At 39.3% G+C, this 27,744-nt stretch overlaps 1 protein-coding gene and 1 long non-coding RNA gene across 4 annotated transcripts in view; one reads left to right on the top strand and one right to left on the bottom strand.

The window, feature by feature from the left end:
• Positions 1-834: 834 nt before the first annotated feature.
• The window catches only part of LOC122978858 (cytoplasmic phosphatidylinositol transfer protein 1-like), an 82,273-nt gene continuing 55,363 nt past the window's right edge, over positions 835-27,744 (bottom strand). For 2 of the 3 annotated variants that reach the window (XM_044345899.1, XM_044345900.1), the window contains exons 2-9: positions 24,470-24,618; positions 18,138-18,226; positions 16,778-16,785; positions 14,486-14,557; positions 8,666-8,761; positions 7,818-7,973; positions 6,958-7,021; positions 835-5,011 (exon numbers count right to left, since the gene is read on the bottom strand). In XM_044345899.1, the coding sequence (XP_044201834.1) occupies positions 4,653-5,011; positions 6,958-7,021; positions 7,818-7,973; positions 8,666-8,761; positions 14,486-14,557; positions 16,778-16,785; positions 18,138-18,226; positions 24,470-24,618 (993 nt within the window). In that variant the 3' untranslated portion in view covers positions 835-4,652. Of the gene's footprint in view, positions 5,012-5,521; positions 5,662-6,957; positions 7,022-7,817; positions 7,974-8,665; positions 8,762-14,485; positions 14,558-16,777; positions 16,786-18,137; positions 18,227-24,469; positions 24,619-27,744 lie in introns of all 3 variants that reach the window. The other variant, XM_044345901.1, reaches the window with a different exon arrangement.
• LOC122978862 lies at positions 14,571-17,206 on the top strand. Its single transcript, XR_006402758.1, has 2 exons — positions 14,571-16,091; positions 16,792-17,206. It is a non-coding gene; the product is annotated as an uncharacterized LOC122978862 (long non-coding RNA).

Here is a 27,744-nt window from a genome sequence, read left to right as displayed (position 1 = left end):
GTTTCTGTAATGGCTGCAAGGTGAAAACTCATACTATATTGAACTCAATGGAAAAACCATCCAAACATCACTTACAAATCAACAGTCATTATTTTTTCCGTAACTGTAAGTTTGGTGTACCTCTCAACTTGCCTTGTCTACTTAAATGTAAGTTTGTGAGAAGTTCTTTCAAAAATCAACAAGAGAAATTACTTTGAAATGAAAACACTGTGACAGCAACAGAGCAGGAGTGGTTCTGCTGTCACACTCTAGTATAGCTGTGCAAATACTGTATGACATACTATAACCACTGGTACATTTACTTAGACAGCTGTAATTAAGTACAATTTTGAGGTTTGTGCTTTGAATATTTTCATTTTGTATTACTTTATACGGTACTTCCACTCCTATACATTTTCAGAATGAAATATTGCGCTTTTTACTTCACTACAATTATCTGACAGCTAAAGTTACATTCGGATTTTACATAAATAGCATATGATCAGCTAAAATTTGATGCATCATTGTATATTTAACTACCCAACAATAAAAAAGCCATTAAATTTAGCTTAACCCCCACCAGTTACATCATTAAAATTATCACACAACGATGCATCAATAATAATAATCCCACAATATAATATTCCTCTCTAACAGGGGCTATTCTACCACTGATTGATATTCTATGTACATGTTGCTACTGATACTTTTGAACTTCTGCTTAGGTATAATTTTCAATGCACAGCTTTTACTTGTAATTGGATATTTTTGCTGTGCAAATTTACTATTTTTACATAAAAAAAAAACATATTATTACAGCCTCGGGCACTGATTATAACATCATACTGTAATGACTTGCAATTTTACTTTAGCCATTTATTGACAGGAAAGAAAAATACACCTGAAAAAAATTTGCCCAAAAATACATCACTAGTAGCCGGGCCAGATCCATGTTGAGTGAAGAATATCATCAGCTGGAGGTGAAAATGGCAAAGCATCTGGCTTAACAAGGGCCTAAGTTTCCATAGAAAACCATTCATTCCCTTATGTAAAATATGCATGGTGAACAGAATCAACAATAACACAGTTGTAATAGCTAGTAAACTTTATTTGTCTATTTCAGAAAAGGTAAAACAATAATTACAACGAAGAACCAAATGAACCTCAAAGGGCAGTAAAAATATAACAAATACAATAATAGTTAAAGTGGAAGAACTCAGAGCGACTTCCAGCAGCCGAACAAGAATGGCACTTCTGTGGCCTGTTTCACAAAGCAGGATTAATGAAGAAAGCTAGAACCACACCATCCTCTCTCTCTCTCTCCAACACAGACTGCAATGCTGCATTTGTTCCTTGTTTGACTGACTTGAGCGCAGTTTTCCAGCTAACTCAGTGATTCTGGTTAGTGAGACAGGTCCCAGTTATCAGGAGACAGCACGACAGCCTGGCCGAATGCTAACTGCATCAGGAGGAGGGGAGAGAAGTAAAAAGCTTGGTCCTTTTATCCAAAGAAATAATGATTAACTAATTTCGATTTTCCTTCAAACAATACAGCAACCACAAAATCATAGTACAGCAGGTTTACTACAAAAAAAAAAAAGAAACAGAAAAGCCAATCACCTCTCAATTAACATGGCAAGTACACGTCAAAGCAGCCACCCCACTAAAAAAGAAAAGCTTCATTTTGTTTTACAACTTGTACAAATAATTTTGCCCTGCAGGGTCAACGAAAGCAACTGGGGAGTCAAAAGTGCACCACTACAATGAGGAGTCTTGATATTTGATTGAGAAGAGTAAACTTAACTGAATTTAGTATCCTCAAAAGATGACAATGACTTCATAGATACACAAACATATTAAGCCTACTCCTAGATTAAAACAAACCTTTAATTCATTGTCTGTGAAGTGTGTGTCATCCTTATCACACAAACACTACAGAATATCCTTCTATCTGACTATCTGAAATCTTTGAGCACATTCATGCCACATCAGTAATGTATCTCGGAACAGATTCAATGTAAGAAACCTACTATATTAGTCGTTGACAACAGTATTTACAATACCTAATATGTTACTCTTTTAAACAGAGCAGAGCTTAATGTTACACAATTGGATAGTTTGCATTATTTTTAATAGCCCATGGTAGATCAAACATATCCCTGGATCTCTGTGTTCCTGACAAGAGAAATGGTCAATACCAGAGTTGTAAGTATGTATAATCTATACATAATAGATCAACAAAGAGGGCCAAGATCTGGTATATAACATATTTATCCTCAAAAGGCAAAAGACAAAAGCTACAGTTACAGATAAATAGCTACAGTTTGTTTTGTATTTTTTAACAAAAGCAAGTGAGAAACTGTACATAATATTAACAATATTTTATGGCAAGACCATTGAGGACTCTCCCTTCGAAGTCACTATGCTGTATTATAGGACTTTGGTCCAACAAACCAAACAAGACTGTAATATAACACATTCCTTCATTGTCAAATAAGGTGTCAAAGACTGGAAAGTGCAAAATGCATTTGCGCTGTCAAGTTAGAAGTAATTGGTATGAATTGGGGAACAAAAATGGACTAATTCCTGAAATATAATGACAAGTTAGCCCTGTTACTCGAAAGTCTGATGATGCTGTTTGATATGATTCATTTATCTGATTATGTTGTAGGTCAGCTACTGTATGTGAGGCTATAGGCCCATTTTCATTCTTAGTTAGAGATAGAAAACAGGCAAAGAAATGCAATGACATTGTGTGTTTCTATAGCTGAAATATTTTGGTATACATACATGTAGGTGACGATGCAATTGTTGCATGCAGAGGCACTGAGTTGAAAGAGTTTTTTTTTTTCTTGAAAGTTGAGTTTTTCTCTGGGCATGCTTACGTTTCACTCAAAATCTGCTTTTCTTTTATACAAAATTAGTACAGAGCTTCCAAAGTTGGCATTCACTTTTTTCATACAGTTGCATCACCAAATATACTGTACCAATCCATCCATTTACTGTATATACATAATACTTCACATATGTATATATGCTATGAACATTCCATGCAGCATATAAAAACCCTTTCTCAGAATAATAGCATTGTATGGAAAGGGGGGAATTTTCCATCAAAGAATAACTTGCTGTCCTCATATAATTGTTTCTGCCGTAGGGTTTTAAATGGCAACTAGCAGTACAAGCCCAGCACGAATAATGGGCCACTGCAAAGGATGTTTCGGTTTCAAAATCATTTTCCGTGCCCACCAAAGCACTGGCTCAGTATTACCAACCAGCTCTGGCAACGTAAAAAGTATCAGCATTTCTGCTATGCAGCTAACAAAGCACATACTCAAGTCAGCTTGATGGACGTGCCCTTCTCCTCAAATCAAGCTTTGAGCTTTAATTACCTCCACTGTGCAAAAAGACCAGTCAATGCTTAAGAACTCCCCAAAATGGCCTTTTTTCCTACATATGATATTAAAGTGATGTGCTGATTTGATAAATTGAGTCACATTTATGTAACATGAGATGTCCAGCATTAGTTTCAGGCAACATTTTTAATTGTTATACTGACCTCTCAGTCAACTTGAATAAGATATATGCAGTAATAAACAAATTCAGTTTGAGTATCATTACACTGTCATGCTAATATCGCAAGTGCCGATATAACAACAGCTTAACCTAAAATATTACCCCTAATAGGCAAATGTTCCAAGGTTTCTGATGTGTAAACATTCCAAGGGTTAAGTAGACTGGTAGAGTACATACAATAGTTGTTGTATTCTAATATCTGTGGAGGTATAAAATGTGGCTGTTTGGCAACAAGCAGGGAGAGAAAGGAACAGTAACATCCCTGCCTTTCCAAAGTGTGAGCCCGGTAGAGTAGGGGAGACCTGAGGTGTAAATTCTCTGATTGTACTGATCTTGCATCTGTTGTGTAATTGGAGTTCGGGAGTGAAAGGATGGGTGCAATTTGATCTGCAGGCCAGCCTGGATGGCTCAGGAAAACAGTTTTAGGTGGTTCTTTTATGAGAGTACTTGGCTTTCTGGTGTGTTTTACTCTAACATATTAGATCTACTGTGCTACTCTAGTTTGTGTCTTTGATTTCATTTCTAAATTTAATACATAAAGCCATTTTACAGACTGAAAAACAGGGCGATACTCATCAGTCATTAATTTGCGCACACTGTCAAAACTAATAAACACCACTGGCTTTGTGGTGCTAAGGCAACTACTTCATAGTTCAATAGCCTAAAGCAATCAGCTCCTCTGATTGAAGAAAACATAACTAAGGAAACACTGAGAATTTATTAGTCATGTAACATAAGGGACTGCTGCTCAACAAAAATAAATATTGATGCTCTTTGTCTTGATAAGACATCACAGGTGGTTGTTATAATAGATGAGATATGTGGTGGGCTAAACTCACAGGAAGAGGAAGTAAGCCACGTCAGGGTGGCTGAGCCTACAGCTGCCTGGGTGGTATCAATGACACTGATGAAGAGTTCTAGAGTTATTGTTGTGTGTCCAGAATTATGGCAGGACTATATCATTGGATATGGCTAGAGAACTTGAACGTCTGGGCACTGGTGTTTGGAGGTTAGACTAGTCTCATTGGGCTACTAAGACATCGGGGTAGGGGGAAATAAGTAAAGCAAAGGGTGGGGGAAGACATTCCAAGGTCCCTCTACTGTTCTCCCATCTCAGCAAGATTACAGTTGGAGGAGGGTGGTGCGGATGATTGGAGGTGATTTGAAACAGGTAGTGGGCTCAGAGCAGAGCTCTGGGATGCGCCACTTGGGACTGGGTCGGGTAGGGTAAGGGTTTCTGGAGCGGACTTTTTGCGGGGACGGTCCTTGGGGACAGAGAGGGACTCAGGCGCATCAGTGCACATGGGGGTGGAGGGGGCGCTGGCAGGGCCGGTGAGGGCACAGGAGGACAGGGGCGTCTCGCTGATGGAGATCGATGGTGGAAACATCCCAATCTTCTGGTTGGTGGCCTCCTGGATTGCGCGCTCAAACTCTCTCACCTCATCCATTGTCATGTCTGGATTGGAGAGAGATTGGTTGAGAGCAATGAGAGGAAGATATTGGAAAGTGGATAAAACTTATAACTTCTGTAGAAAACTTAGAGGGTTAGAAGGCTGGAACTGTAGCTCGCCATAACCTGTCATTAATGGAGCCACGGGTATACCAAGAAAAAAAATGGTCAGTACAATGCTAAAAGGAAGACATTTATAAACCACAAATAATATTTTTGTCAGCTCACTTCATGTTTTTTTAATAATCAAGATGTTTATACTGTTCATTTGTGTTGCCTCTAGATTTTTTCAAACCAGGCAGGTTAAGCAAGTACAATACAGCAATTTGAATCATATTCTTGACACATTTCAACAGCTCATCAATTCATGTTTGCATAGTTTCATTCATTGTAGCACAGAATGAATGGAAGTGTAGACAGTTATATGCAACTGTGACTGCCTCAGGGGAAAGTCATCAATGGTTCAAACATGAGAGAGTGGCAATGAGGTAAAGAAACAATGAAGAAGACACATACGCTCGCTTTGTCATGGATCTGTATGTCATCCAGTGAAGATGGGTTTGTTGTGGAATGCTCTTGCTGCTCATGGCAAACTTTGATGTTGGTTTTCTCATGCATTTTTCTCTCGTAATTCCGCACGTCATCCAAAGTCATATCTGGAAGAAGGGGGGGGGGGGGGGATGGAACGAGGGTCGAAATGTTGGTAACTCCTCTATAATGGCACTCCAATTGAGTGACAAGTGGGGAAGGACAGGGTTAGGTGGCAAAGGTGCATTCCGTGGGTGAGTATAGTGCTTTTAATGGATGATTAGAACTTTTTTCAAGTTAAAGCTTTAGACGCCAAAGTGCTAGCTTCCCATGAACCACAGCGTCTACAGGAGACAGCTAGACTAATCCAAGCCACACCAGGAAGAAGGAGGGTAAGGAAGGATGAGTTCAGGGACGTTTCAAGATTAAGCAAAAGCACGAATAATCCAGACCCAAAGAAAAGGTTGGATTATTGGCAGCACAAGAAAGCAACACCTGGAAGGGTTCTCATGTATAAAGATTGAGAGAGAAGTGGTATAAAGGTAGGAGAGAAAAGGAGAGGAATACGTTTCACGGCAAAGATAATGAACTTGTTATCTGTACGCCCTACAGCTACAGAAAAAGCTCAACATTCGAGAGTCAGTGGATGTGTTGCAGCTACTTATGGGTGCAAACAGGGCCGACTCTTGTGCAACCAGACTCTCAGTGAAACAGACAGAGGCAGCTTTCATGTTTCAGTAAGTGCATTACGCACTGATGTAAATTTCCAATTATTCCTTTATATAATTTCAGCCAATTCACGCAAATGTGAGTGAATGCAAAGCCAGGCATTTTGCCTTGCTATATTTGGCTTCAATGTGAAAAATAGTGACAAATAGAGTCAATAATAGTGTAACAGTTAAATGAATTTGTCTGCTTGAATGAATATGTATCAATTTCTCTGACATGAAACATGAAAGGGTGCTGTTTAAAAGTTATTTTTTATCATACAGGCTTCGTTTAAGATAAACACTGGAAACTAGAGTAGTGTTGTTAGTGGGTTAGTGGTTACACCAAGAGGAAGATCCATGCTGTAGGAGAATGAGCAGGGCTGGCAATGACAGGGTTAGATACAGTGGTGCAGGTGGAGTGACTGTACATGCACACTGATTGGTCAATGAACAGTAATCACACAATAGTGATTTATACAAGTATATAATATATATAATATGAAATGTAACACTTCAAGAAAGGTTGTAAATATATGTGCCTATAAAACCTCTGTGAAAGGTTTTATTGGATTCATAAAATGAAGATGTTCTATACAAATGCATATAAGATGTGTAGACAATGTAGTCATGATAACTTGGTGAGATTAAATAGTTGATGACTGACAGACTGAAATGTGCCAATGGCTGTAAATTAGCAGGAGTGTGTAGACCTACCAATCCACTCATCCACCCAGGCAAATGCCTGCCTGTGTCCCAGCAGCAGCACATCCCGAATCACCTGTAAGATAACACCGTGACAGTCAGAAAATAGTGACTAACATAACCGACATGATCTTCTTTGTTATTCAAAGTTTTTATTCTTGTTTAACATCAAAATATTCAAGATTCAGACGTTGGACTCATCTAGTCTTTGGAGTTTAAATGAGATTTTTAGCTCAGTGGCAAAAGTAATCCACCAGCACAGAGTAGATCAGCACATTGCAGAGCTACATATAAATAACAGTGACATGATGGTATTTAACAACAATGAAAAGATATGAAATAATCACCTATTTCGATTTAACAATATATCCAATTGGCAACCAAGAGATGAAGCAAACATGTTGAACTAGTCACAAGTTGTGACTGATCATGTATGCTGCCAAGTATGTGTTTAGTTTGTTTGTTAGTTTGTGTTTAGATTATTGTCTTGTTCCATTAAACTAGACATAAAAAGGTGCATTCTTTGAGACATTCAGGGCAGCACAGACAATAAAAAACTTCAGTCAGCTGAAAAATGCATTTTATTCATTTTTGTGTTTGGTGTCTGATTGAATTTTTAGGAATTTGATTACAGGATATCTCTGGTGATATTCTCAAGTTTTTCTGTTGATCACAAATCAAATGACAAGACCAGAACCAAAAATGAACTGATCCTACTAACAAGTACTGCCTGTGTGGCCAAAGCCTGATACAGCTTACTCATTCATTTTTGTCCAAAAACTAATTAAAATCTCATCAATGAGCCACACTGTTGCGCTGGGTGATACGTTACTTCATTACAATGAACATTCATCCCATGGCTGAGCTCTCACCTTATGTACAAACTGCTCCACACGTGTCTGCAGACCCCACACCTCAAACTTGACGGTGACCAGTTTGTATGAGCACATGATGGGATCCTGGGTGTCCCTCCATCCCTCCTGAAGCACACCCCGTGATGTCTTCTCTGACTTGAAGTATCGCAAGTCCTGTAATGATTTAAAATGAACACACACACACGTTTAATGTTTTAATAATTAACTCAAACCTTCAGGCATCAATGTTTCTGAACCTCAGCGGAGACAGACTTAAGGGAGAGCCTAATATTAGAAGCATGCTTGTATTAAATAAATTCACATTAACCCCTCCCAGTCCTTGGAGACTCTCTATCCGGGCTCATTAGAGCTGAGGCAAGTTGTTATCAAACAGCTCTGATGACAATTATCAGCTCTCTCACTTCACAGACTCTGAAGTATGAAAGGCTTTCAGACTCCAGATGCATGCTGGGTGAGATGGGAGAGGCATTTAAAGGAGCCAGTGCAGCTGCTAGACAAGTGGGATTGAAGTCTCAAGTCCCCAGAGTTTGTTTTGGAGTGACTGTTTGGGCTTCAGCAACAAATTTAACAGATAATATATCAACTATATTATTATTTTCCTTATGAGGATCCTCACAGGGATAAAAGGACATTATTAATGAATTATTATAGAATATAAAACAGTTTTGAGACAGAGAAAACAATCTGACAAAGATCACAATATGACAATATTTAATCATCTAAATAACACCGTTTTACTGATGCGTCTCCAGATTCCTTACACTTCATCCAGTGCTGTTCTGTTCTGTTAATGAGCTGTTGCTGTTAATGAGCATCGACACACATACACACCCACACAAACTCACCTCAGACTCTTTATAGTAGCGGTCGGGGATCTCATCATAGGCGATGTCGATGAAACACACCTCCCTCTCCTGATCCTTCAGCTCAGTGTCGAAGATCTGGAAAACAGCACGGTTCAGTTTGCCAAGTCATACTGCAGTCTGAGGCTGCCAATCAGATCAGTCTAAATCAAACGTGCACTTCAGAAAATTGGTATTTTTCAAATGACATCATCAGATGTGTCAAGATACTGCATGTGGCTAGCAAACCTACTTGCTTGACTGAAAAGTTGAAAATGGTTCACATGAACTAAGGTTTGACTGTCACTGTGTGTCCCCTCATCACCCCACAAGCCACTAAAAACACATTGTAATTGTTTACACAACCAATAGGGGGTGCTCTATGTTCATGTCTTCTATTTGTTACTTCGCTCTAAATGAGACAGTGCTGATAGCGATTACTGTGTAATATGTTGACAAGAAAGTCAGTCAGCTGATTGTACAACCTTCTTACTTCATTTTTAATCTTTTTAACTTATTCTTTTTTCATATTGTCCAAATTCATTCTGCTATTTGAGTGTTTTTGTCTGTTCTCCTGTGAAACACTTGTTGTGTAAAGTTCAGTACAAATATAGGTTATATTTATCATTTTATTATTCTTATAATTCTTTTTTTAAATAGTTTTTGATTAAATGGAATGTTCCAGCTTAAAAGTATACATTTTCACATTATCACATGCATCCATCTATCTGTTTATCCGTCGTCATAAACAGTCATAGTGAATGCAATCTATTAATATACATTCACACTCATAAATACACACATATACATAAAAACACACACACACACACACACACACATCATACACACACATATCTCCTGAGACCTTCACTCTCTGCCATATTGCCGCGAGGGAAAAATCTGTGCGCGCAATTAGAGTGAAGATGGAGGCCACAGGCTTCATTTGATGGATTCGTCTTTAGTTTAACTGAAGGCAGACAGCTGGGAAATTTAAATGAGTAAGACAGTTTTCAAGAAACAGATAAAAAAAATATTTTATGTTCAGGAATTCAGGCTCCTACCAAAAGTTTAAGATACATATTCCTCTCTATGTCAAGATCAAGACATTGCTGATGTCACACATCGTGGGCTAGATACAGCAGTGTGGGGTGATCACCACTACCAACACAGTGCTGCAGTTCCCTCCGCCATTCCAATCGCATTCTTTTATGTTGAAGAGTTTGGTATTGTTGATTTAAATATCAGGAAGCAGAATTCCCCTCGTTAATCTTTGAGAGCGCCCACAAAGAGCAGAGCCTATTCTCCTCGAATCTAATACTGTAAAAACCATTTTGCTACAAACGGCCGTGTCAAAGTGTCTGTGACTGAAATGAGGTAATGTTTGATTTCTGAACATCTGTAAATCTTAAGTTCTCCGTCATGCCTTATTGGCCGGAGGTTTGAAAGCTATCATCAGCCAGTTTCCTTTCTTTCAAATGAGCAGTTGCTTGTGTCACTCTTCTCAAAATTCATTATTTCCTGGGTTGTAAATTAATTCCTCAGCAGGCAGGAGAGGTTTTTCAGCAGCTGACAGTTGAAAATTAGTTTAAGTAATAATGTGACTCTACAGGGGCGTCATTCTCTCCTCTGTTGTAACCTCCCTTTCTCATTGGGAGTTGATACGACTGGAGCATTTGACATAAACATCTTGGCTAACGTAGCTTCTGTTTTTATTATTTACATCATCATCAACTTTATCAGTCGCTACATGCCCTGCCATCTTTTTGGAGCTTTGCCACCGACTGAATGTGAACTTTTTCTCTCCACAGATATATTACCTTCAATACATCTCCCTCTTTCTCCCCCGTCCATCTCTCTCTCTCTCCCTTCCAAGGGTTCATTCTATCATTTGCAGTGTGGATGTGCACTGCTGGCACAATAATGGTGATATGTCAGCGTGCATGAGTGTAGCCGAGCGACAGGAACGGAGACAGGGATTGAAGGGAGAGGTGGACGAGAGGAGAAACCGAAGAGGTAAACAATGAAAACGAGATAATGGGACGGAGGGGAAGGCATGAGCGAGATAGTGTGTAAGACGAGATGGATGGAGTCACAGGGGGGGGAAGAAAAAAGTGGAAACGCAGACAGAGACTGGCAGAGAGAAGGAGGGAGGAAGGAATGATAGTGAGGAAAGGCGATAAAATTGGAGAGGAAACAATGGATTGTGTAATTAGAGATGAGAAGGAAAGGGGAGTGGACAGTTATGCATCACTTAGTAAGATTGATTTATAAATGAATGCACCCATTAAATGGAAAAATCCTTTATGGTAAAATATAAGTCACTGCAGCTGGGAACATCTTCAGTAGCCCTCTCATGTATATGTCAAAACAAAAAGAAGAACTTTAATAGACACAACTTATGTACGCAGCCCTGGAAAGGTCATGCTGGTGGTACCTTTGCGTTAGATTGCAACATTTTGTGTTCTCCCCGATCCACAGGAACCTTTTATATGTCGGGCCGGTTCCTGAGAGAGTTATAATACACTGCCAGGTTCGGGTTACACTCTGCAGATGTTGCAACAATCCAAGTTACAGCCTACAGTCTACATCACAACCACTGCAGCAGCAGCAGCAGGCCATAGCACAGTGTAGAAAACTAGATAAACTAGCCCCCATTAGTTATCTTAACTAATTAGCTGCAACGTATAAACTTGCAGCTTCACCTGCCACAGCTGAGGGTGTTGCTCTACATATCAGCGGGTTGCAAAACAAGCAAAACATTGCAAGGGAAGTAATTTAGGAAAAAAAAAAATCCCACTGTGACTTTTAAAAGGGGCTCTGTACTGATGTGTTTGTTAAAAGGAAAACAATATACTAATGACTTTTCCAGTGCAGAAACAAAGAAAGAGGCTGAGAATGAAAGAGTGAAAGAATGAAAAGGGAGAGACTAATACAGGGAGAAGGCCAACAACTAACAGTGAAAATCATTTAAGGAATGGATTGAGGAGAGGAAAGAAGGATCTCGGGCAGTGTGGACTTCACTAGTTTTAAGTTAAGTTAAGTTTGCAGATCTGCAGGTGTACACATGAAATCATAGTTCATAAGTATCTTTAAAACGTTTTGAATGCTCAAGACATGTACAAACCCTGCGAGCGAGTGATGCAATACATCATCCAAATCTGACGGCCCGTGTTGTATCATGTGTGATACACCGGTAAGAGAAAAAGAAAAGTGAAAAAGTCAATTATGTTATAAAAGTTGAAAATGTACACACATGTGTCCTGTGTGAAGTTCAGGAGCCCTTTGAGAGATTACACAGTTCAACATGTGCCTCAGGACACATGTTGTGAGTATGAGTGTGTGCGCACGTGTGTGTGTGTGTGTGTGTGTGTGTGTGTGTGTGTCTGACATTGGATAGTACTGTGGAATTCTGCATGTCATGTGCTGTTACTGCACCCTCCATTGAAATGGTGCAAGATGTCCACTCGCACTCCCACTCATTTCCTGACCACACATGCACGTCTTCCCCTCCCTCACTTGCACCGTTCCCCCCCCCTTTACCTTTCTACTCTCGGTCTTTTCCTCTCGGTAAGTTTTCCCTTCCTTTCTTACTTTTGTGTCTTAGCTGTTCTTTTTTTTTTTTAAGGCCTACAAACCCACACACACTGTAAAGACACCTTGACAGATGTATGTTACACCATTAGAATGCACATGGAGGGAAAGCACGTTGTTATATCAAATTTTCAAAACAAAGCTGCACTCACAGCTGGATTCATATTATTTCACAACATTCCTTTAGAGCAAAGACACGTCATAAACTCGTGACCTGGTTATACAATGTCATAAAACATGCAAGGCCTCTGTTTGCTTGCCTTGAGGATGTGACACAAAGTAGTGCAGCTGTATCATCAATTGTGAGTGTGTGTGTGTGTGTGTGTAGACGATGAAATCTATGTGGTGCTTGTTATTTCGCTCTTATCCACAGGCTTCTCAAACTGTCTGGCATCTAATAGAATAACACACACACACATGCACAGAGGAACACACACACTTGTGCAAAACAAAACTGTGATTTGTCTTAGTTTTACCCATGAAGCTCATTTGCTTTCGGCGATTTCTGTTCTTTATATTTCATTAAAAAGTCTTTGATCTGTCGCCTTGTCTTGTCAAACCAAACAAGCATCAATCCATAACATCGCTACATGTCTAATGCACACTGACAGTCTGTCCATTTTTGTCTCCTCCTGTGCTTTATGAGTACATGTGTAAACTATTCTGAGACACATCAACGTGACACTCGAGCCAGAGCGAGCCATTCGTCCGATATACAAATGGCAAATCACTGACAATGTGAAGCAAAATATGAAGACACTGTAAAATAAACCTGCTGGTGGGCCCGCCATGATATATTTCAAGCAATTTGTCTGTTGCACAGTACCCTGCCATTCGTCTTCCTCACTGTCCAGGCAATGGCAGCCTTTCATTTGATGACTAATGCCCCCATAAACTGGAGAGTGGAGTAAAATATAGAGAGAAAGAAAGAGAGTAGGCCAACAGCCCAAATGAAATTAGCTGTCCAACAAGTGGAGCAGTTTTTGGCAGACTCTCAAAGCTCATGTATAGTTGGCTTTATGATACGAATGGATCGCACAGAAGCGTCTATGAGTTGCCAAAATTTGCTCGGATGGTTTTACTCATGTAGCCTCTGTAGAGGTCTTGTTTACTACCATGTGTCTGCTATGTCAGATTTTGTGTTTTAAATTGATGTATTTTGGTGTACAGATTTCTGTATAGCAGTGTTACAATTAATGATTGGCTGGCCTGATATTAGCTTGTCACAGATATATTGGTATCGGCGAATACGTTGGCTGAAGGGAAACAAGAAGAGATGTTTGAGATAGTTTAGACAAAGTGTCACCAGCGAGCACTGACAAGTTTATTTTTCAGCTGTAGAATGTCACGTCCAGCACATACCTTCATCACAATTCCTTAAAAGGGATGTTTTTTATGATTATCTGTTATTAAATATTGTTAGGATGTAGGATGTCTGTCACACATGGTCAAAGTTCCAAAATTTGAGATGAACGTATATAAAACGCTTCCTGCAAGTCAAAAGCCAGGGTTTCAGCCTGTTCTGAACACTTTGTTTGCAATGTTACCTCTACTTCCTCCTTGTTATGATCATCATATCATAGTTGAACTGGCCATTGGAAGCACCAGGAGAAATCCCAGTGGGCCGGTAGCACTAGGTCAAAACTTAGTTTATGGTTGGACCATTTATGAAACACTAGAGCACTTTTAATTTGAAAGGATGGATACAGGAAGTGGTGACACTCGGCCGAGGCGACTGAGTGAAGTTACACCATTGGTTGGCCAACCAATGGTGTAACTTCACTCAGTCAGTCAGACTTTCATGTATATGGGCTGCAGTCCAGCCAAAAACAAGAGCAAGAAAGATGCGTCATCAGCTCACTATTATGTGCACAATTATGCACCGGCCCAGCCCACATCCTCCTCCTGGAAATGTGCCTCATATGTCCCCTTTAAACAACTAATTTAAGGCATCCTTAAATGTTTATGTTATATCTTTATGTTAAAAAATTAACAATTGGCCAATATAACATTATTAAACTCGATTAATCTCTCAAATATTAATAACAGCCTCAAAGATCTTGTACTGGTCGTGCTATAACAGGATTGCCCACTGAACCCAGTTGCATGAACTGTCACTGATTGTGCACTCCTCGTCAGAGCGTACAGTATCATTGAAAAAGACAAGACAGTCACACAAAATCCCAAGAATGGCCATTCAAAGCTCCTTTCACGAAAACAAAGTGTACTCACGTTATCATTGCATCCTTTGTTGTCCTCGTATTTTGTCTCTATGTGGATGGAGAACTTGGGCAGGAATGAGCACTGTGAATAAAAAAGAGAAATGTGTACAATTTGTAAAGGAAATTAGAAGCAACTAATCTACATAACACATCATGTCTATCTTTGTTGTTTTCAGATTCTTTAAAGTATAAATGCAGAAGTGGTGGACAGAAAGTAACGACTCGTTTACCTCCTCCTGCTATAATGCAGAAGTGGTTAGTTGGTGTGGTTACTTTATGTTGGAACTGTATTCTATGGAAGAGATGCTACTTTCAACACTACTGTTTGAACTTTCTGTCTTCCTGTATAGTGCAAAACAAAAACTCAAGACTGTGACAGAACAATATTTCAATTTCCATCTCCTTGTCAAAAAATGACAAAAGCAAAAACAATTCTTCAAGACTTTGTGAGTCCTTTACTTAAAAAATAATCTCAGCATGGGTGTATTTACACTGACTCATACATGATCACAAGATGCTCCCACACATAAACAAAGACAATATCGAGCATTCTGCCGCTGTCACAACATTTTCCTCTTCCCCACCCTCATCCCTGCACCCTAAAGCGGTGTGACTCATGCCGTCGACATTTCTCACTCTGCGTTACGGACGTGCCGGAGCTAAGCCTAATTGCTTGTGTGTCTTGTGTCGTAAAACTGTGTCAGCTTGTTCTGCTACGGCTTCATGTGTTTTCAAGGGTTAATCAAAGGTCACACAGGCAGTTCTGCTTATTAGCACGGACATGCCCACTGGTGTGTGTGTGTGCGTGTGTGTGTGTGTGTGTGTGTTCAGGGATATAATGAGTTGTTTTGATCATTGAAAACATAAAGATGCAGGTTTTTCAACTAACAAACCTAATCCCTTTGTGAAAAAAAAATTCTGTAACAGCAAAATACTGGAGCTACACTTCAAACAGCAGCAGCAGCAGCGTGCATTAAACAAATTTCAAAAAGCTTCTAAAAAGGATGAACCACAAAAGCTTCAATATATATACATTTTTTGCATTTATAGAGCGAATACATTTGTATTATTTGACACATTATCAGTTTGTAGATTCTTTAAACTAAAAACAAGCTGACTGAAATGTATTATTCTTATTGTGGAAGCACTTACGGGGCTTTAGCAACAGACAGACTAAACACAAGCTCTCTCTAACCTCCACATGCACATAAACACAAATATACACAGACATATACCATATCTGTTACTATCATGAAGGAAATGTCTGCACTGAAAAATTTTGCTGCGAAGCTTTTGCTCAGAAATATTGTAGCAAAGTCACACTAGTTTTCACACTTAGTTTCTCAAACATCTATTGTTTTTGTGAAGTCACTTAGAATGATGAACCAACCAACTCTGCAGACCTCAACGGTGTTTTAACATCTTTACGCTCATTCTTTTGGTTTTCCAGGATGCTATTGTACCATTTGGTCGAGTCTTGCCACTTTTATCAACCTGCTTCCACAGCAGGCATCAATTTTCTCTGTGATAAACCCACTGTACGCTAACCACCCAGCACCAAAGAGCAGGCAGAAAAGCTAGCGGCTAGCTGGTGAGCATAGTGGAGCATTTAGCAGGTAAAGGGCAAGGTATTTTCCCCCTTTAGGGGTTTCTGTGTAGATAAGAAGACTGTTTGCTAACACATTCACCATAACAGCTTTATAAAGGTGATAATATGAGAATGTTGTGTTCACAGCTTGTTCCACTGCACCCACATAACCAAAAAAATCAGTTATTGCTGCAAATGTTACGCGCTATATATAAAAGGCCCTACAAAATTTCCACAATGGAATGAAAAACTAAGTCCACAGTCAAATGCGGCAGTCTCCATTTAGTTTCACTTTTTAATGTTATGTAGGACTGCAGTTGAGTAAAGCAGCTTGTGTCATGTGTGCATCCATAGTTAAAGTGAAGTGGATATTCTTCTTTGAGCTACTTTTGATGATCGGATGTCTTACTTTTATTTCGTTTTTTTTGCACCCACGTGCCAGACATACTGAAATCATAAAGACATTTGAGTATTCAATGTATTTTCTTATATTTCTTCTAACCTCTTCGATTAGCTCCAAAGATTTCTAAAAGCTGTCGAGTCATGTCAATTTTATTTATGTAGTGCCAAATCACAACAGGGGTTATCTCAGGGCACTTTTCACATAGAACATGTTTGACTGGTTGTGAAAAAGTGTGTTTTGCACTCTGTACTCATTCTCACAAATAACTCAAATGCAAAAAAGCAGACAGTGAAATATGAATAGATACTTACCGTGTATTCTACAGACATGCGGTGTAGGTGGGTAGACACATCATGGACATCAGGTTGGAGCAGAAGAGGAACAGAACAGAAACATGGTGAGTTATACATCCTCCTCAAATTTTCAAAAGGCCAGAAACTGCCAGCATGAAGTAAAACTGACTATCACATATGATACCTCATATCACCCCCCTCCTCAGTGACTTGCTACTGTCCTTTCTCTAATTTGCTCTCATCAAAAAGAAATTCCCTTTCATCTATGTTCCTCAGCTTGTAACACTTCTCCCTCAGATCAGGATCATTAAAGCATCATAGAAATATGTTCCGGGCGCTGCAGCTCTAATCGTTGCACCACTAGTTGCTTGTAATATTGGCGATTTACAAATTAAAGCTTATTCCACCATTGCTGCGATCGTTGCACGTAGTCAGTGTGAGAAGAGACCGTTTGCTTCATGACTTCAAACTGTAAACATGTATAAACAAAAAATGTCAGCTTGAACACATTTCCATACCACTAACATGTTTGCGTTCTCACATCATGTCTTCACACATCGTGATGATGAACAGAAAGCTGCAATAGTGTGACTGACAGTGTAACTGGTGCGTCATCACACATATGTATCCGGTCATCTTTAAAAAGGTCCCACAAATGTGAATCTAGTGTTTTTTTTTTGTTTTTATGACCTTGGTGATAAAAAAGATAAAAGGTCATCTTTTATTGATCCCTGTTGCAAAAGCCTCCCTCCTCTTTTTGCCCAACATTTCACATTTCATTTACATTTTTCTTAGGATGCTATAAAAGCTCTTCTTTTGCATCTAGTTCAGGATGCATTCATAGTTAGGTCATGCTGTGATAAAAACATTCATGCTGTATGTCCTTCAGAAATTACATACGGAGTAGCTGAAAACTGAGCATCAAAGCTTCCTGAATTATACAACACATCTCTGAAGTTGCGTAGGGACTGGATAGGGTGGAGGCGTGTTTTTTTTAAAACATATGTTTAAAAATGCAGTGGGAATTAGCAATATCTGACTGACCGGATGCTAGTAATGGCTCTTCTTTATGCATCTTGAAAACCTGCATCCTTTCCCACAACTCCAACTCCATAAAACATCAAGTCAAGTGTTTGTACCCAAGTTGTGAGAAGCTGACCTTTCAAAAAGTGCTTTGCTATGTTATTCCAGCTTGAACTCCATTTCTACACCAAACAAATGTTTGTGTTGTAATAACTAACCGGATTAGAAATGATCGTGTGTGTGTGGTGAGCGAACATGTGCGAGATCAGAGAATCAGAAGTTGCATCACATTGATTGAATGGACTGTCCAGCTAAAACTCTGTGTCTCTGTGTGTGTGTCTGCTAACACGCTCACCTGTTATGGTGTAAGGGTAATAGTTCCATGCCTTCTCCGTCACGTAGAAGATTTTAGGAACCACCGCTCGAGCCCAGCTGGGTAATTTACTGTGGAGAGACATTGAGACAGAAACAGATGAGGAGGTGCTGTGAGCATGTAGCAGCAGCCAAGTAGGGACGGGGGGCGAAATTGCTTCCAATATTGTAGCAATCATCAAAAACTTGTTCCACTTGTGAAAGGAAAATCTGCTCACAGTATAGATTACTGAAACTGAGGGAAGATGTGAGCAGAGAGCTTCCTAAAAGGCTGGGAACACACATTTTTCTGCACATGAGGCTCTATGTTATTCGAGGACTTTACTGAACATACCTGGAACTAAAGACTGGAAACCAACAAATGATCTCATATCTTATAATCCTGAGTTTCATACGTGTTAGTATTGAATGTAATTTTAGAGGACTCAGTTTGATCTGCTAGCATTTGCAGGTTAAAACGATAGGTTCAGATTTTGTCTTAAAACAATACTCAGATGCACATGTGTACATGGAAATCATAACCGGTTGCTGTGATCGTTCATCCTGTTCATTCTGGATGTTACAGGGTCTTTTCTTAAAGCAATTTCAGTGCGAGTGATATCTACAGTGCTGGTTTTGTGCAACCTATTATTTCACTGTCAAAAATATGATCTCTGGAAGCTTGTATTTAGATATTTCAATACTTTTTGTGAAGAGTTGAAAGAGTTCGTTTTGTTGCATTTAATAAAATGCAGAAAAATAAAAGTTTTTCTGCTTTCTTTGTCATATAATATATTGAATATGTTTGGGTTTTGGGGAGAATTTTCTCATTGTTTTTGATATTTCATTGTCTACTTCAATCAACTAATTGAGAAAATAAACAAACAAGATATAATGTGTTAATTAATGAGCCTTGGAGGGGTTTGTAACCTGATATTTTTTACCTTTGGACATAGCCAGGCTAAATGTTTCCCCTTGTTTTCAGTCTTTATGCTAAGCTAAACTAACCAGCTGCAGGCTTTGTATTTAGCGTACAGACATGAGAATGGTATCAATCTTCTCATCCAACTCTTGGCATGAAACTCTAATCCTCTATTCCTCTAGTTGCAGCCCTAGACTTGGGTTATTATCTACCATGTGCTCATTGTTCATAGAGGTACAGTGTACTGCCAATATGTGCACTCAGAGGACTTTGTGTTTGCATGTTTGGCATTCTCTGATCTTCATCTAAAGTCTCTGCTAAGACTATAACTGAGGCTGCATTGAGAACTCATAAGACTTGTCAAATACACAAGTACACAGGCTTTCATGTAGTCTGCCTTCATCTCCACTTCCTTTGATTGACAGAAAAAAAAAAAAATTCTTAAGAAGGACAAAAATGGCGCCCACTGCATCGTGACGGCTGCGAATAAAAACAGCCTCCGACGGTCACATTGTGTGTATTGGCAGACTCTCTCTCTCTCTCCCAACAAAAGAGACTGACACTCCTCCTACACCTCCATCTGTTGATTCTCCCGTTCCCTCCTTGTTCTTTTAAAAAATCTTTGCCAGTTATCTGCTGCGACAGAGTCCCTGTTGCCAAGTGTTCAAGCGTGTAAGCGTGGTGGGTGGGTGGCTGCCCAGTTTTTCACGCAAAAGCTGGCATTTGTATTTAGAAAAAAAATAAAAATAAAAAAATAAACTAGTTTAGTTGAACTCATCCAAGGAAAGGCAACACTTTATTCAATCATAAAATCAACCGTGCCCTCTCTACTCTTAATGAAGGTTATTGACAGAACAAGCTTGGAATCAATGTTCAGGTCGGATGGGATCGGGCCAAATAGTGACGTACAGCGCTAGGCAGATTGTGAGGGCTAATGGGGTGGTTGAAGCGTGACAGAACGAGTCCAGATTGACTTCCCTGCTGGTGAATCAAAGCTAAATGTTTAGTCGTTGCAGAGCCAGATGGATAGCCAGTTGAATGGGGCAGCACAGTAGTTAGATATGATAAAATCACTTTGTTCATTTCATTAATTATCTTACTTGATTTTACAATATATGATGTAATCGCACAAATATTGTTTAATTTACTGAATTTCATCAACATGTCTTAGTTTGGTTATTTTCATATGCTGCGGATGTTGTTTTTTTTCTGCTTTGTGTATGAAGTTTTCCTCCTTTTTTGCCATTCAATAGTGAGTATTTTTGATTTGTAACAGAGATGGATACACTACTCTAAATCTCTAAATGTACCGCTTTCATTTAACCTCCTTCAAAAACACCTTCATACCTTGAAACCCGTCCTAAACTGTGCACAGACAAAAATGGATGTTGTTTTCGAATGCAAAAAATATTGACTATGGTAGTTTTGAAATTTGTTCTGTTAATAACACCATAATAGATAAATATCTAGGTGTTTGGGTTGATGAAAAACTTCATTTTCCATATTGACATTTTGTTATCAAAGCTAAGATTGAAATTGGGCTTTCTTGTTAGAAATAAATCTTGTTTTCCTTTTATTCACAAGAAAAAGAATTGTTGAATATATGTATTGGATTACGGGGATATTATTTATGGGCAGGCGGCCAGTTCCACTCTCAAAACCTTTAGATGCAGTATATCACTCCACATGAAGATTCATTACTTTATTACTTTATAGTTATGGGACACACCATTGTCTAATTTACCAAAAAAAAACTGGCCTGTCTGCTCTGTCAACGAGGAGGGATCAGCATTTGTTCCTATTTGTTTACAGAGCTATTTTACAAAAGCCTCCACATCTCTCAGCCCTGCTCTCTTGAAATGTTGGTAGCCATTGTACCTGCTCACAGATATAGCTATAGAGTTAGGAAGATCTGCTTTCTGCTACTGTGCCCCACATACTTGGAATATACTTAAAAAAATAAACTTCAAGTTGACCTCATTAATACTGCTGAGTCAATTCCATGGTTTAATTGCTAATTTTATTGATTGTAATTGTTATTGCTTTTAATCTTTTAATTGTTCTTATTGTTTTATTTTATTTATTAATTTGTTTGTTTATTAATAGAACCTACACAGGAATAAGAGACCGTGTCATCTGCGTAAAGATGGAAGTTGCGATTGTACAATGAAGAGATAATATTGTTTATAAATAGTGAATAAGACTGGTCTAAGGACAGAACCTTGGAGAACTCCCTCTGCAATGGGGAGAAATGAAATGAGGACTGCAGATTACCTATTTTGACCCACTGTGACCTCTCAGAAAGATCATTTTGAACCCACAGGCAGCTAGCATTGTTAAAAAGCCAAAGAAGAAAGTTGGTGTAAAAGCAGAGAGTGGTCAACTGTTTCAAAAGCTTTAGTTAAATCAATAAAAATGGTAAATGGACTGCATTTATATAGCGCCTCTCTAGTCTTCTGACCACTAAAAGTACTTTACAGTGCCTGCCAACATTCACCCATTCACACACACATTCATACACTGATGGCAGAGGCTGCCATACAAGGTGCCAACCTGCTCATCAGGAGATATAATCTAATCTACATTTATACACACACTCACACACTGCCTGGTGCAGCCATCAGGAGTAATTTGGGATTCAGTATCTTGCCCAAGGACACATCGACATGCAGACTGGAGGGACTGGGGATCGAACTGCTGATCTTTCCGATTAGCGGACAACCGGCTACCTCCTGAGCAGCACAGTGTTGTTTGTTATCCAATGCTGAGATTGTTAATAACTAAAGAAAGTAGCAGAAATAGTGCTATGCTTAAGCCTGAAACCAGACTGAAATGGAGTTAGCATGGAAAGCGAAGAATTAAATTATGTGACTCAAATGTTTTTTGTAAGACAAGATAATTTTGAGATTGGACAATAATTATTCAATTCAGATTTGCTACCACCTTTATGGAGAGGAAGAACATTGGCAGTCTTCCAAACTGTAGGAATGATGCCAGAGGTAATGCTACGATTGAAAGTTTGAGTTATATATATATTCAGAAATTAGCTGTGCTGAGAATTTCAAAGCAAATGCTTTCAGTTTGTCATCACCCGTTGATTTCCGCGCATCAATATTGCATAAAGCATCAGCTCCCATCCTACTGGAGACAGGAGATAAGCTTGAGTGGTTTACTTCAGCAGTAGCATTAGAGAAGGATGACCTATGTTCTTCCACAAAACCGTTGGGACCAACACTAAAACGATAAGATGCAGCAAAATGATTTCATGGCTATAAGTTATCTGAGTAAAGCCATTAACAACATAGGCAGATAGAGGAGTGCTGGTATTGTTAGAGGTAGATTCAACTATTTTCCAGAATTTACTGAGGTTATAAAAGGAATTAGTAAAGGACTCAACTTTCTTAAGGCAAGCCAATGACAAGAGTCTTTGGTGTGTCTAGCCAGAGCCTATGCTTTGTTTAAAACTGACTTAAAAACATTGGTAAAATAATTTGCAGCTAGATCAGGATCAGGGATTATGAAGGTGTCAGTGATTGGACTGGAGTAAAGGTCATGTAGAAAGACCTGGTCATTAAAAGTGTCTTCTGACCATTATGTGTGAGTTAGTTTTCCTCTGTTTCACTTTGCTAATGCAAAGAATCAGGCAGTGCTCACTAACACCAAGGTCAAAAACACCACAGGCAGGAAATTTCTCTGGTCTGTTTGATCATATTAAGTCAATTATGCTTGACTTCTGCAGTGGTTTAATGGACTGGAGGATTAGCACCATCAGGACTTTATTTCAACGACCAACTCCTAATATTCCCTTAATGGCAGTGGATGGAAACACACATTAATTTGCAATTTCTTTTGCAGATTTTCTGGAAATTCAATTAAAACTAAACTAGCTTATAACAAGGGAGCTTTTTCCCTTTTCATAGCAGGACTCAAGCCAAGCCAAGTGAGTGTTATTTATGCATCATCTAGTGTCCCCCCCCCCCCAATCCTGAGATTAACATTTTATCTTCATAGTGTCAGCTAGTCTGGAAAGGTCAAATGCCTTTTTCTGTGTACGCTGCAGATGTAAATGGACATGAAAGCAGAGTTTGGGTGGTTTGGATTCACCTTCTCTCTATTAAAATTCCTTCCATGTGTAAAGAGAGTTTTAGTTAATCTGTTGAATTTTGTAAAATTTGGTCATATATCACAAAAACAAAGTTTAATACAGACCGTTCAGACTTAAAAACACAGTGGAGACTTAAAAAATGCAGGTATGGTGGTTGTAGAACATCTAAATCTACTTTTTAATTGGTGCAAAAAGACAATAGTCCAAGCCTTATCCATTATACAACGACTTCAATGATTTCTCTCGTGTTCAAAGCCTCAAGCAGGTGTAAAAACATTTTCTGTGAAATTGAGGAACTTGTTAACAAAATGTTTCATTCATGTCCTTACTTCTCTGATTCAATGAAGAGCAAACTGAATGAAAATACCTGAATGGAAACCCAATTTGCCTCTTTTTTGCTATGCCTGCCTTCTTTCTTCCTCTGCAGAGGGGAGCTATGCTGACTCAACATAATTAGTTCCCCAGCATAGCGAACGCTGACACAGGTATTTGTGCCTCAAACAAATGGCCTCCAGCATCTCTGCCGCCCCTCTCTCTCTCTTTTCTTACTCTCCCGGCCCTATTTTCTCTCATTCTGTCATTTCCTTTTCTTCTCTCTCTCTCTCTGTTCTTCACACATTCTCCACCCTATTCTCTGTCTTCTCTCTTTGATTCCTGCGAGTCTTGTTTGTGTTCGTTTTCTGTGCTGTTTGTGTAGGGGTCACACATTTATTTGCATGCATACACAAACACACACCCACACACATATACACACATAACAGTTCCAGACAGAGGCTCACAGGATGCATCAGTATGGTTGATATAGCTGTGATGGATAAGAAATTCAAACAACAACCTGCAATTTACATCCTTATCAAATGGCTGAATGTAATCTTAGTCTGTTGATATGCAGATATCCACTATACTTTGTACTTTGACTTGTACACTTTGGGAAAGGTCATGGCTAAGTCCTGAAATAAAAGAACAAGTCCCCAGTGGTAAACAATCAGATTATGGACCAATGATATTTTTTTCATTAACTTATAAAAACCTTTTAAGTAGCAACATGAAAAGTCTTAGAATAATGCCTTTTATCATGAATTTACTGTTGACATTGTCTAAGTTTCTGTAGGCAGTGTTCCTCTCTAACCTTTTAGCCATGGTGGCAAAACAGAGGAACTGTTTTGCCACCAATAAACACAGCATGTCATGTGGGTCAGAGGAGACATAAAACTTAGAAGCTGCCGTTAAAGTGTAAGGGGAAACCCTGACGCCATGAATTAAACACACACACACAGACAACGAAGTAGCAGAGACGTGTTCGGCTGACCTGTTGAGGTAGACTCGTTTCTCTGTGAACTGTCCTTGGCCGTGTGTCGGGTCTTCGTAGGGCTCGTTCTGGACGACTTCCACCCCTTCCCCTCGATCACTTTGCTCATGGCTGTGTTTACTGATCATGTACAGCTGCCCGATCTGGTACTGGAGGACAAAACACACAGAGAGGAAGGATGAGTTGCTATTATTTGGCAACAGGAAACTTTTATACATTAGTTCATAGCGTAACAGGCAGGAGACGTACTGCAGTCAGTACAGATGCCCAGATGTTCATAGGTCAAGTCGAGTGTCAGGTTGAGAAAACAAACTCACGACAACATCCTTTTAATGGCTGTTCAGGAGCTTTCCATTATATCACATGGTCTTCATTAGCAGATGGAGTTTGCCCGGTTTGTCGTGTAATTGTAAACGTTCAATTTTTTTTTTCTCTGAGCACTTAAAAGGAATTCTTGTCTAGATGATCACCATGTGCACTGCCAAAGCCCCAGAACAGTTACTAAATGGATCTAATGAGATTGTTTTCTCATCTGTTGTTCCAAAGGTCAAGAATGAACTTTATACCTCAAGTTTCAAGTGTTTACGGTCTCAAGTACTGAGTCACCACAGTCTGCATCGAGTCTTGAAAGACATTGTGTAAGTGTTGGACGTCATTTAAATGGAACTAGTAATGAAACACAGACTTTGCGCCGCAGAAACTGGCCTGCTTTTTTTTATAGTTAATTTTTTGTTAGCAAATGTCAAAAGTGGACTTGTAACATTGAGATACATGAATATCAAATGCAAATTTGTGTACTTGTTTGTGCAACAAAGCCATTCATTTACAGATTACAGATAGAGTCAACTTGTACGTGACTTAAGCTTTAATTATATTGTCATCAGCTGAAAAAATTAACACCCTGTCTGAATATTATACAATACTCTACATTCCACCTGTACCTTCTTATTTTTAGTCTGAATACTTCTCATTGCTTTGTTATTGCGCAAAATGGTGACAGGAAGTATATTTGTTACTCAAAACAAGTAAGTACAGTTCAACTGTGCATCTTTATTTCTGCATGTGGGAAACTTGACTCCATGGCAACGGAAAAAAAACAATATTTAGTTGAGTCTGACCAAGAATCGCCTGTCTGCTTGGCCCCGAGTCAACTCGTCCTTTATTTATTGCCTCATTTTCTAGATTTAGTTGTGAAAAAGGTCAGAAAACAAACTAAAGTCATGTCAGCTTCCCTTACAATAATACTTCTTCAATAAAAAGGCCAGACTCACAGTTCGCTACCTCTATTTTAATGAATGTGACAGTGTTGCATTTGTACACATCAGACTGTGTTCGGTTAATTTAATACTTGCCGTGCAATTTAATACTTGTCAAGCAATAAACTGTGGACTGACTTGAATGAATGAATGAATGAAAGAAACTTTGAATGAAATTTTTGATCCCCACAGAGGAAATTCACTCATTACAGCAGCTCAGAATTAGAAGGAAAAGAGTGAGTGAGTGATAAATAAAAACTCAAGTTTATCCAGTATACACATATATACACTATACACACCTGTCACATACACAGATATGACCTGCAGTGGTAATACACACATGGTTTGTTGCACTGTACTAAAATATTGCACTGGATATTGGATAAACGGCGTTGTCAAAGACTGACAACAGCTTGACTAACATCCTCCTCTCACACACCTCTGTGGAATCAGTCCAGGACAGAGCTAGACCTCTTAACCGGTTTATTGAGTCTTTTTCTGTCCCTCTCCATGCTTCCACCTCCCCAGCAGACCACCACAGTGTCATTAAATGTTCTTAATGTCCTGCTCGCTCCAAAAAAGACTTCACTCTCCTCAGCGTATGAAGACAACTTTGTCCCTTGAAGGTAACACTTCTGTCCACTTTTGATCTTTAATCTTCAAACTCTAGCTAAATCCAACCCTTCTGTCACTGACAAAAAGACCCAGAAAGGTAGAAGTAAGGATATGGAAAGGAATGAATGATTTTAAAGGATCTGAGTGAGAGTGAGCATCAAAGGAGGGCAACTTGAGGAGTTATAATGAGAAGGATGGGCTGAAGTTAAATCAAAGACGGAGAAAAGAGACATAAATTTTTGACAACAGATTAGAAGTAGGAGGATGGGGAAAATGAGGAAACAGAACAGAAAAAAAAAAAAGATGGCTTAATGATGGCCGGTGATGCTTATAATCCTTTTATCTGCAACAGGCGGTGAACAAGTGAAGCAGCACTCTGCTTCCTGCTCAAACACCATATGCTTTCTCTTCCCTCTGTGCTCCTCTCCTCCACACATGTGCTTCAGTTTTTTCAGTGGTAACGAAGGCAAGCTGAATCAACTATATTCCCCCGGATTCCACACTCCCTCTTCTCCCTGACCTTTACCTGTCACCGCTGTTGGCTGAGCTGTGAAACGCTGTCAGAGGAAAATGTGAGGTGCTCACCCAAATCAGCTCCCACGAGGGGGCACGAAACGGTGTCAGCACCGAGCTGCTGTTGCGAGTCTCTGATGTATTTACAGGTACTTGCTAAAATAAATGAAACAATCAGGTCATCAGATCAGGCCTGGTGGAAAGATGCAAAACCGTGCAGCTACACACACAACAGATCCTATCGCTGGGGATTTGCATAGCTTGGGCGAAAATTGTCAATGCGCCATGAAACTCAATAGAACAAACAACCAAAAAAAAGAGAAACAGTAAAAAACAGATTGTTGCCTGTGGAATTCGAACAATTACTCAAACCCTTACACTCTTGCACTATTTGTGAGCCACATAGTTACTGTTGTTGTCTAGTTGTTGTCTGGATGTACATGTATCCATTTTCACACCTATTTGACTACACATAATTAAATTAATCAAAATTACTACACTGAAAAAAAGAAAAATCCATCACCTGGTGAAACAACATTCAATTTCCAATTATCTTTCACTATAAATCACTATACATGTAAATTCTCAGGATCTCTTAGTGTTCCATCGAGGTGTAGTAGTGATGGTCATTATTATGCTCAGCAGAGCTTTCATTGGCCAATTCTCCCCGAGGCACAAAGCTGTAATCATCCGAAAATTAGACACTCCCACCAGAGTGAATAGGCTTAAACATACTGTAGGACAAGGGTGATGAATAAGAATAGCTTCTGATTTATTTTGATTAACGTAAGCACGGGGGGGGGGGGGGGGGGCTGGTGGGGATGGAGGGGGGGTGATCTGCCCTTGGCCGACGGCTCTGCGTCCTCTGAGGTAGACGAGTTTGACTGTGAA

The sequence above is a fragment of the Thunnus albacares genome, chromosome 3 (genome assembly GCF_914725855.1).
Source record: "Thunnus albacares chromosome 3, fThuAlb1.1, whole genome shotgun sequence".
Classification (NCBI taxonomy): domain Eukaryota; kingdom Metazoa; phylum Chordata; class Actinopteri; order Scombriformes; family Scombridae; genus Thunnus; species Thunnus albacares.
Note: the sequence above shows the minus strand (reverse complement) of the source record. Positions and strands in the feature narration are given on the sequence as shown.